We start from the raw sequence: 12,081 nt of genomic DNA on the forward strand, positions 1-12,081 counted from the left end.
AATCTCAACAAGTAACTTCCATTTCAGAATGTACTTGCTGACCAGGTGTGGAGCTGAGTGAGGCTTTTGGATCATGTAATTTTTATATCACAACAAAAATAATCCCTTTTAGCCTCTGTAAGGGCTACAGGTTTTTTGTTTTTTTGTTTGTTCTCATGCTTTTGTCTAGCTTATTTCAATGTGTTTTATAAACAAATTGTTGTGCAAAATTTGACAACCCCAGTAGTCTGTTGCGTGAAGTTGCTCTATAAAAATATATGAAAATCCAGAACAAGTCAGTACAAACTCCAGGGCTAAAATATAGTCATATCTGGGCCCTAATTCTGTTTTTAACAGGCCATTGCTTGACAAGCCCCTTAGTATTTTTCTCCTTTTTGTTTGTGAAGAACTTGGAGACTAAAAGCAATACTGTCCTGGCATATTTTGTGGGGTCAACATGAGGTAAATTCCAATGTCTATTAAATATCGTGGAATATAAAAATGCTACTAAGAAATTTCATTGTAACCATATGGGAAGAATAGTCCCATGCACATATTCTTAATTATAATTTGCATTTCTTTTACAAATGGGTGCTAATTAACGTACTTTTAAGGCATTTTGTTGCCTGGTATTTCATAAAGCCCATTTTTAAGTACATTTCATTTCTTTGGTGCTGTAGCTTGAAGGACTGCAGCTATTTCAGCCTATTGCAGACAGAAATGAAAAATGAAAAGAGACAAAACAGTTTTCTGGGAACCAAGATTGGAGACCACTGAACATAAACTGTAATTCATGGGCAGCCCTAATTTGTTGCAGAATTTATATTCTTCCATGTTAATAAAACACGTACAGGCCAGCCCTTTCTTTGTGAATTGATTCCAGAGTGAAAAATAAACCTTGAAAAGAAAAGAGAATTTATTTATTTTGCCCTGGTTTTCTTGGCATGCATGATCAGAAGTAATCCCACATTTCACGTTTATGAAGCGTTACAATTTTCAGAGTCTCTTTCACGTGTAGCGTCTCTCATTGGATGCTGGTACAACAGCCCAGTAAGGTCAGCAGGAAGGATATTTTCCCCCCATCTTGCAAAACTCAAGCAGACCAAAGACCAAGAGCTTAAGTTTAGCGTCTGTATCTTGATAACCAGGAAATCTCTATTCTTGTACTTTAAGCATTGTGTTATCTTTATTGTTCTCTCTTCTCTTCCTCTCCCTCCCTCCTTCCCTCCCTCCCTCCCTCTCTCTCTCTCTCTCTCTCTCACTGTCTCATTTTTAAAATTGAATTTCTCCCTTTTTATCATCTACTCTTTCTGCCCTCTCAGGCAAGTTCTGCCTTGTCGGTCTCTAAAGCAGCCTTCGTTTGGAAAATAGTGTCAGGTTTAACCCTTTTTTGGATCTTTACAAGGGAGCTTCCAAGTCTTTTCATATGATACTTGCCTCTTCATATCCATTTCCCCAGATGTGTACTGATCATTTCCTAGAAGCCAGTACTTGTGCTGGGAGCTGCCCTCAAGTATCTCATACTCTACAGCATATTAGAGTGAACAAACCATACACTGTTGATCAGGAATTAATAATATTGCTTAGCTACAGTGCGTTGGGTGCAAATTGATTCCCTCTTCCTCCCCCAACCTTTTGCTTCCCATGCTTTCATCTTAGTAATAATGAAGTTCATTCACATCAAATATACCTTGGGAGAGAACATCAAAGCCCTAACTATAACAATTAGCCCTAGATTTTCAGATCCTTGATGGAGGGGATGACTAACAGAGAGAATATAAGTCGTTAAAGTGTCACTCCCATGGGTATGATGTATGTTTTAAGATTCTACTTGTTTTTTCTTTTTTTAACAGAGTTAAAAATCTAATTTTAATCTGCGTATTATTTTCATCAGACTGGAGAATAATTGACATGCACAAGTCAGATCTGCTTAAATAACCTGCTAACTTTCAATCTAGAAATTAATTGTCATCAGGACATGGCTCAGAATTAGAGGAGTGACCCTGGCTAATGACAGTAATTGTTGTATTAGTAGGACGATCAGGCTACTGAAAATGTGGCCAGAAGAGAGGCGCAGAAGAGAGAGAAGTAGGATAATTGAAGGGAGAGGTGGATTAGTTACAATATGTTTAGAGAACCTGCTGAAAAGAGGAAATCGTGTTTTACCAGGTTCGTTATAAAAAGTTTTCTGTAAATGCCCGCTCATATATCCATACACTGTCTTGGTTTCCTTGTCCTATGAAGAGTAAGACAGAATGTATTGAGTAGCATTAATATGTACCAGGCTGTGTACACTTGACATAGCATATACATATGTGAAAGCTGATACTTGATGTTAATGCTGTTATCACGGGCTTTGTTCAAGAGCCTGGAGGGCTTAGTGTTGCCATTTTATGTATGGATAACCTCAGTAGGCTCTGCTGCTCTCTCTGGATCCAAGGGAATTAGTGTAGCCCGCTTAAAAAATACTTCTTTTGAGAGAACTGTGTTGAAAGGAGACATGTAGAGTCTACCTGGAAGTCCTCAAAGCTTCCCATCCTGCTGAGATGTGGACTCAAGTGAAATACACCCACTGCATCAGTGGTGCCATAGCTGAAAACACAAGAGCAGGAAACAAAGTATGAAAAACCAGTTATGAGGGCCTGTGTTTGCTGGATTACTCATTTTAATCAGGAAAACATTTAGTCCTGGTGTATATATTTTGGTATTGCAGATGCATTTTAAGGTGCCAAGATCATGTAAATGATATACAGATATTTTTTAGCTATCTTTTTGGCTACTGAGGGTGGAACTACACATCATGTGGGGAATGACCTGGCCCTTACTTGGCTCTCTTCAGGGATGCTACCATCATCTTCTGATACGGTCCCAGCTCCGGAAGGCCAGAGAGGTACCACGCTGTCTCTATGCTTTGTCCTCGGTGCCAGGGGACAAACGACCCAGGGCACTGTTGCTTCTTCCAACCCTAACAGAATAGCAGTTTACACGGGCCCCAAGCCCTTTGTTCCAGGGCAAAGAAGTTACAGGCACTCTGTTGGATCTGGAGGTGATTTGCATATAGCCAACATTTCTGAGCGCTCACGCCTTCTTGATTTGGCTCTCAAAGTCTGTGTAGAGGTCTAATATCCCTAATCCGGGCCAGCTGTACATATTCCCCAACATCTTGTATTGACCTGATGTTGAAGGCTTCGAATGTTTTCTCCTCATCAGTGATATTTCAACTTCCAAAGAATTATTTCCCCCTGTTGAGTGGAACCCCTCAGTGGTACAAATGTATAACACACTCGGCTGCCAACCGAAAGGTTTCAAGTTCAAGTCCACAAAGAGGCCTAGCGATCTACTTCAGGAAAATTAGCCATTGAAAAACCTAGGGAACACAGTTCTACTCGAATCCACATGTGGTCGCCATGAGTTAGAGTTGACTCTGTGGCAACTAGTTTCTTTTATTTATGTGAGTAAATGGGTAAAACAGAGTATTGAGTTTTGCTCCTGAATCCACTCATAGTACAAATGTATATTCCTCACTTCCTCATCCAAATTATGATCATTGTAACTAACTGGCATGGATTCCTTAGATAACAGGTTCAGTATTCACTGAGGAAAAAAAAATGAACCTTGAACTTTAAGGGGAATAAGATGATTTTACAGAGGAGACATTTTAGAGACAGATTGATTATCTCATCAACTGAAAAGATGTTATTCCTCTGAAAAAAAAACAGATATGCAAGGAGGTAAAGAACTTTTAAGAGGAATCAATGCATATAAAGATTATAAGATATAAAACACCTTTTCTTTTTGAACTCAGGCCAAGTAATTTCATAGTGGCTCTGCAGGGAATGCTTGATAGCTTTTTCATTCATTCATTCATTATAATAGCAAATTTTTATCTAAAAACCAAAACAAACCCATTGCTGTCGAGTTGATTCCAAGTCATAACAACCCTATAGGACAGAGTAGAACTGCCCCATAAAGCGACTGGTGGATTCAAACTGCCAACCTTCTGGTTAGCAGCCAAGCTCTTTTGTCTAGTGCCTATTAAATACAGAGCACAGCGAAAGCTGCCTCCCTTTAGTGCCGACTATGTGTCAAGGCCGCTATGGAGCCTTCTTCAAGAGCACTAATGATCATCTCCAGATCAATCAAAGGAGGTTGGTTCCTTGCCATATGTCTACCTGGTCCCCTGAATAGGGCTTTCCTGGTTTTGGTCCAATCCAGTTTCTCTTAGCTCTGTGAATAACTGCTGAAACAGAGAGAGGTACCACTGCCCACCTGCCGCTTTGGTGGCCTTTCCTGTGTTGGTAGGATGCTCACATTTTTCCACATTTGATAAAAATCAAACTGTTTCTGCCTACTCTTTCCCACACTGGAAAGAATGACAGTGTCACACACAGAAAACAGAACACTCCTTTGGTTGCTTTAATATTCTTTTTTTGGCCTCTTTTTCCTCCTTCTCTACTGAGCTTTTGAGTCCAAATTTAGTGGTGATGACTAAGAAATTGCCAGGATGTGACAGAGCATTCAGTTCATTGAGTCCTCCTTTGCCGTTTCCAATAGTTGTAACAATTGCCAAGTTTTTTCCTCCTAGCGTTGCTTGTACCATGTTATTCTTAACAGACGTTAAATCTTGTGTGCGGGATCTCTTCCTGGAGTGACAGCCTCCTTCCAAATACAGCTGAGTTCATTATAGGATATTAAGGAATATTCACTGCAGACTTTTTACTGGTTGGTGCTTCTGAGTCCTGAATGTTCCAATATTGAATCTCTGAAATTCAAATTCTAGAAACAATAATTGAGCGGTCTGCCGTGTGCTAGGCAATATGACCAGTCCTTTATGAGGGGGAAGGAGGATTCGGAAATAAGGGAGACACATTCCTTGCCATCTGGAGCCAATCGTGTGTGTCTGAGTCACAGGGCCATGCTCGAGATGTAGATAGAGTTTATAGGAGCACAGATATGGGCATAATCAGTTCTGACTGGGAGAAATCATGTATGATTCCAGAGGAAGTGATATTTGAGCTTGACCTTGAGAGATGAGAGGGAAGCCAGTGGGTTGATAGAGGAATGACATTCTAAACAAGGGAAGTGAATGATATCTATAAAGGCACAAAGGTTCTGTGGTGGAGGATGGGACTGGAAGGCACAGCAGCAACTGAATTGTGGAGAATTTTAAATGCCACCTAGAGTTGTTTGCACTCTGTAGGCAAGGCCAAACGTACACTGTAGGCAAGGAAGAACCACCACAAGTTTCTGAGCAGGGGAACTTTGCTGTAGGAAGGCAGATTGCCTAGCAGGAGAGGAGAGAACAGTTAGGGCATTACAGCAGTCCAGCAAAGAGGTCACAAGGACACAAAGTAGAGAAGCGGCAATGGCAGTGAAAGGTAAAGGTCATGGATCATGGGCAGGAGAGTGTGTAAATGAACTTAAAGGTCCTTTGAAGTTGTAAGTGTGAGCAGTTACCAGGGTGGTGGACTCTGATCACTGAGACAGGGAAGATGGAAGTGGAGATCCAATGAGACTGTGGCTCTATGCTCCCAATATTATTCTTCCTTTTTTTTCTCTATTGAATTCCTACCCATCCTTCAGGGCCCAGCAAAAATAACACCATCTCTGCAAAGTCCTTCCTAGTCCCCCAGTCAGAATAAAGTCTGCCTTCCTCTCTTCTCACACAACACTTCCTTTATGCCTCCCATTCTATACTTACGGTTGCACACCTCGTGTCCCAGGCATTTGGGTACATGCCTGACTCCAGCAAATACGTGGTAAGCTTTCTGAGGCTGCATCTTACTTGTCTATGAATTTTTAGCACCATCCAAGCACATAATGGATCCTGTGAAAATGTTTGTTGAATGAATGAATCACTTCTGCTATCACACAAAACATTTAATGCAGCCCTTTTTGGAGATTTGCCTTGGAATACACAATGATCCCATTTCATCATTTTGTAGTCAGCCATACATTGTTCACGGGTCTAAATGGTATCACCCACCTTGATCATGTACATTCTTCACCAGATTTATTTTCAAATAGTTCCTGACTCTTAAGGAAAGTAAAATCCACCCTCCAAGGATGAAGACTTTTTTCTGAATAATGATTTAATTCCCAAAGTATTTCAGCAGTGTTCTATGCAATGGTTCCTTATTGCTAGAGGAAATGTGGAGACTTTTAGTCAAATTTCTTTGTAGACACAGCTTAGCTTTTCTTATGTCCAGAATTCCTACAAAAAGGAGTTTTCATGAGGCTGTAGAGAAATTGGAACCCTCATCCATTGCTGATGGGATTGTAAAATGACGCAGCTGCTGTGGAAAACAGTTTGGTAGTTTCTCAAAAAGTTAAACATAGAACTATCATATGACCCAGCAATTCCACTTCTAGGTATATACCCCCCCAAAAAAAAAATAGAATGCAGGAAGGCAAACAGAAACCTGTACACCAGTGTTCATTGCCGCATTATTCATCACGATAGCCAAAAAGGTGGAAACAACCTAAATGTCCATGGATAAATACAATGTGGTATATCCATACAGTGGAATATCGTTCAGTCATAAAGAGAAATGACGTTCTGGTACATACTACAACATGAATGAACCTTGAAAACATGCTGAGTGAAATAAGTCAGTCACAAAAGACCACATACTGTGTGATCCCACTTACATGAAATGTCTAGACTAGGCAAGTGCCATACAGACCAAAATTTATTAGTGGTTACCAGGGCTGGGGTGAGGGGGAAATTGGGTTGGGAGGTATTTCTTAAGGGGCAGTGAGCTTCTATTAAGGGTGATAAAAAAAAACTGGAAATGGATAATGGTGATGGTTGTACAACATGGTGAACGTAATTAATATCATTGAACTTTACATGTAAAAATGGTTGAGTCCCAGAAAAAAAAGAAAAATGCCCAAGTGTTTAATGTTCTCTCAGAGAAAAGCTGTCTCTTTGCTAACGTGACTCTGAGAGAGAGTACTCCAGAAGCCGTTGCTCAGATAGTGTGCATTTCTTAAAATCCCATTGGATATGAAAATGAAGGAAGGCGGGGCTATTAAGAAATTGTTCAGAAAAGACTACTGTCCCAGAAAGCTTGCCATATTTTTTACAAGGTTTTCTTTTTAAATTTATTTTCAGGATATTATCAACAGTTATCCCTTGTAACATCTCAGTACATTAGCAAAGCTCTCGTAGCTTCATTAAGGAACCCTGGGGTGGTGCAAACAGTTAACACACTCTGCTACTAACAGAAAGGTTGGCAATTCAAATCTACCCAGAGGTGCCTCAGCAGAAAGGCCTGGTGATCTACTTCTGAAAAATCAGCCATTGAAAACCTTATGGAGTGCAGCTCTACTCTGATACACATAGGGTCGCCATGAGTCGCATGGCAACTGTTGTTTTTGTTTGGTTGGTTGGTTGGTGAGTTGGTTTAGTAGTTTCATTGGTGCCACTATCACATATCACTCAGCATTTTCCTCATTATATTCCACTCCAGTTGGACCCTCTGCTACTCTGTGGATTACATACAGATTTCAATCTGCTGTTCGTTTGGCTTAGATAGTCATTTTTAATGGCTACTTATTGCACCAAAAAAAAAAAATTAAAAAGAAGAGGGTTTTGTATTTGTTTTTGTTTCGTTTCTTTTCTTTTTTTCTGAAACTGTCTGTTGGGTCAGGAGCCCTTGCTTTAGATGGGCCAGTCCAAAGAAGTCATGGTCAAGACAGTGGCAGAAAATCACATTCCAGGTTCAAAGTCCCCTGGGCCGCTCGCTCATGTCAGCTTGTAGAATTACTGTAAATTCTCGGGTTCGGTATTGGTTTGCTTATAAATGTTACTGTCAGGCAAGGATGGGGTGAGGACAGAATCGTGCTTTTTTTGTTTTTTTTTTTTTTGTTCTTTTTCCTTTTTAAGTCAAGGTCCAATGGTATTTTTAAAAAATCAATTTGGTTTACCTAAAAGTAAAAGATAGCCCTGACGAGCTGCATTGTAATAGGGTTTTTAGCCGTGGGCCATCGACAACCATGAGAACATGGTAACTCAAGAAACCAGGCAAATGAAGCCCAAGGGCTGAATGTTTATTTTCTCATATTTAATCCTGAAGGGAACAAAGCTCTGTGTGATGGCTTTCTTTTGTCTTTTCGATCTTTGGCTGATGTATTGTCAAATGCATTACACTTACATGGCTGGGAGTTTTTCCATTACCTTATTACAAAAAGAGCTATTCATTGATCAGTAACACTTTCACTTAGAGCTTTTTCTATGGCATTACGTGAAATGTTATAGTCTTTTGGCTTCCAATGATAATAGTGTACACTATTAGAATAAAACACTGGTCATATAAGCGTTAGCAAAGTAGGTCTAACCTCCTGAAGGGCAATGCCAAGTGGTTCTCCATGAAATTCATAACTGTGAATCTAGAGCTTTTGTTTCTTTTTGTTGCAGGAACATTTCACACCTGAGTGTAAATTCAAAGAATCGGTGTTTGAAAATTACTACGTGACATATTCGTCGATGATATACCGTCAGCAGCAGTCAGGCCGAGGGTGGTATCTGGGTCTGAACAAAGATGGAGAGATCATGAAAGGCAACCACGTGAAGAAGAACAAGCCTGCAGCTCACTTTCTGCCCAAACCACTGAAAGGTAAACGTGATAGTATGGGAGCTGGGGATGAAGTGAGCATTGATACGGCATACTTATTTAAATTAATTCTTTATCACGCTTTTGAAAGTGAAACAGAATTCTTCCACATTAAGGCATTTAAACAAAAATTCAGTAATGTTTTATAATACGCAGAAACATCAAGGCATTGACGATGCCATGTAATCTCCTGATTTTAATTTTTCTATTGTACATCTACATAAAATAACACCTTACTTATATGAAAGTAAGAAGCCCTGGTGGCACAATGGTTAGATGCCAGGCTGCTAACCAACAGGTCAGCAGTTCGACAGTCTGCTTCTGTAAAGATTACAGCCTTGGAAATCCTATGGGTGGTTCTGCTCTGTCCTAAAGGATCACTATGAGTCGGAATCAACTCGATGGCAATGTTTTATTTCGTTTGTTTGGTATGTGAAAGTTGCTTAGTTGCCAAGTCAGCACAGCCAAGAACTCCAAATGGTCCCTGGGCAAAAATATAGACGCTAAAATGTATGCACTGAACACTTTCCAGAAAGCTTTTTGGGCCCTCACTAAGGACCCAACAAAGTTATCCCAACCCTTTTTCCTTTTTCATAGCTTTGTTCTCCAGTCATTATTAGCAGAATAACAAATTAGAAGGGGTGGATAGGAATAGGCTCTGGAAGATAGAGATGTTAGAAGCAGTGAGATAAGGTAGAGGAGGAACAGGTAAAGCAAGCAAAGCAGACCAAGACCTCAAAGAGGTTACCAACCTGGGGTTAGAATAGGGGCTTACGGTAAGGGCAGGCTGCCCGCTTCAAATCAGTATATTACTGTATTTTAGAGCACAGTTTTGGGATTTGAATCTCAGCTTCATCCCTCACTAACTGGATGGTCTTGGACAGGTTATTTAACCTGCGTGTGCCTCAAGTTCCTCATCTGTACAATGGGGATAAGAGTACCTACATCACTGGATTATTATGTGGATTAAATGAGATAGTGCATATAAAGCACTTAGAACAGTATTGAGCACGTTGTCAGTGCTCCATACGCGTAAGCTAATACTGTTATTTACAGCACAACCATGATGATATTTACCATCTATTGAATCAAGAATTGTACTAACACTTAGACTCTTGGAGAGTTTCATTTTAAAGTATGATAGAAGTCAGTGTTTCACAATGTTTTAAAATTTAATATATGCCTTGCACAGTATGCTGTAGATCATATTTAAACTTCTAAGAGCATTATTAAATGCATTTCTCATTAATCCTCTTATATATAGCCATTAGTGAAGGAAGTTTGACATTAGAATTCTTTACCACACTACTGCACCAAGACTAGATTTTGCTTAATCCCTATCTAGTCCACTCTCTACTCCGCCCCTGAAAGCAGCCTTTTAATGTTTGCCTTAAAGCATAGAAGCCCAATAACCAGAAGAAAAGTGAAGGACTAGTGTGGTATGCCCGCTCCAAGGCCTTTTACACTGTCTTTCTGTGCTTTTCAGTGGCCATGTACAAGGAGCCTTCTCTGCATGATCTCACGGAATTCTCCCGATCTGGAAGCGGGACCCCCACCAAGAGCAGAAGTGTCTCCGGCGTACTGAACGGAGGCAAATCCATGAGCCACAATGAATCAACGTAGCCAGTGAGGGCAAAACAAGGGCTCTGTAACAGAACCTTACCTCCAGGTGCTGTTGAATTCTTCTAGCAGTCCTTCACCCAAAAGTTCAAATTTGTCAATGACGTTTACCAAACAAACTGGCAGAGTCCACTATTCGATCTGCCGTTAGCCCTTCGTATCATTCATACTTAAGCCCCCTAATTTAGATTGAGCTTGTGCCAAAGAATGCCAGGCATTAACAGTGAACTAAATCTGGGAGAAGGACTGTCCAATTTTCTCATGATCTCACCTATGCTTTGGGGATAACAAACCAAAAAATAGTTCACAGCAGTAATGCTGATACAAATTTGCCCTCCAACCAAGACAATTTAAAAGACCACAATTGCTCTTCAACAGCAAAATACAAAACAAAACAAAATTAACTGCTTACATGTTTTGTAGGGGCAAACAAACTTATGTGAACTGTGTTGTTTTCTTGGCTTCTTGTTTTCTATCTACGCTTGATTCAAATGTATTCTTCCCTTTGGTATAGTGCAACTTTATGATTTCTGAAATTCAATGGTTCTATTGACTCTGTGTCACTTAATTCAAATCAACCAAATTCAGGGTTGAATCAGAATTGGCATCTCAGGCTCAAGGTGACAGTGTTCATGTGACTTTACCAATTTTTTTTAGACTTGTAGTATTCTGGTCAAGTTCTTGTGCTATAAACTTTGTGCGTAGAAACTGAGTTTTATTGTCAACCCCAGTCAGTACAGATAACTTAAAAAAAAGATCATCCTCAAGTGTAGATTTCTCTTAATTCCATTTGTGTATCGTGTTTAAACTATTGTTGTGGCTTCTTGTGTAAAGACAGGAACTATGGAACTGTAATGTTGTCTTTTGTGTTGTTAAACTACGAAATGTCTTATCTGTATATGTATTATGTATGAGTCCTCCTGTATTGTATTCGGCACGTGAATATTGTATACAAGGAAATGTTAAGATTGGTCACCCCTAAACAACATATACTTATACTTGCTATTGGAAAAGTGTTTAAGACTTAGCTAGGTTTCCATTTAGATCTTCATATCTGTTGCATGGAAGAAAGTTGGAATCTTGGCATAGAGTTGCATGATATGTAAGATTTTGTGCATTAATACTTGTTAAAATCTGTGTTCCAAAGTGGACATAGCATGTACGGGCAGTTTTCTGTCCTGTACACTAAAAGTAAAAAAAAAAAAAGTTCTTTAATATTTGTTGTTGTATACCCAAATACGCACCAAATAAACTCTTTATATTCATTCAAAGAAAAACCCTTCAATGTGTTTTTATTGAGCATCCGTTATGTGCCACTGACTGTAATAGGAGCTGGAGTTAAACACTGAATTATGAAGATAAGGCCTCTGCCCTCAGATAATCTACAGTCTAGGGATTCATGTGAACACGAACACTCTTTAAAGTACGTTTATTGTACTTGGACTTCAGATTGTGACAGAAGAATTCTCATTTCCATTCAACAATCAAATTATACAGCTGAGACCTATGTTCTAGTATTTTCTCTGCCATCCACACTGCCATTTCTTCTCTGTCCCTCCGTCCTCTCCTCTGTAGAGTGAAGACACAGGGCTAAAGAATATCTAAAGTTCTTTTCACCTCTGAGAGCTGAAGGAAATGTATACTTTTTTTTTTAATGTTGATGACTTTTCGATAGCTCCCCAAAACTGCTGTTACCTGGCAATAAAGGCAATAGTCATTATATGAAAGAACAGGTGCTTTCCAGGGTATCCAGAAAAATAAGGTGTCAGGGACCCGAAGCAATATGCTTTTGCAAGGAGAGGAAACTGCCCATTCAGCCAGATCCACACAAGCTCCTAACCCAGTCCAGCCCCGCCCCGCCCCC

The 12,081-nt window shown here is 39.8% G+C and overlaps 1 protein-coding gene across 3 annotated transcripts in view; it reads left to right on the forward strand.

Annotated features, from left to right (window-relative positions):
* Positions 1-11,494, forward strand: part of FGF13 (fibroblast growth factor 13) — a 540,850-nt gene extending 529,356 nt beyond the window's left edge. For all 3 annotated transcript variants that reach the window (XM_004380939.1, XM_004380940.1, XM_004380941.1), the window contains 2 exons: positions 8,402-8,600; positions 10,084-11,494. In XM_004380939.1, coding sequence (XP_004380996.1) covers positions 8,402-8,600; positions 10,084-10,220 — 336 coding nt within the window. In that variant the 3' untranslated portion in view covers positions 10,221-11,494. The remainder of the gene's footprint in view (positions 1-8,401; positions 8,601-10,083) is intronic.
* Positions 11,495-12,081: the final 587 nt, after the last annotated feature.

This window comes from Trichechus manatus, unplaced genomic scaffold (genome assembly GCF_000243295.1).
Source record: "Trichechus manatus latirostris isolate Lorelei unplaced genomic scaffold, TriManLat1.0 scaffold00079, whole genome shotgun sequence".
Taxonomy (NCBI): domain Eukaryota; kingdom Metazoa; phylum Chordata; class Mammalia; order Sirenia; family Trichechidae; genus Trichechus; species Trichechus manatus.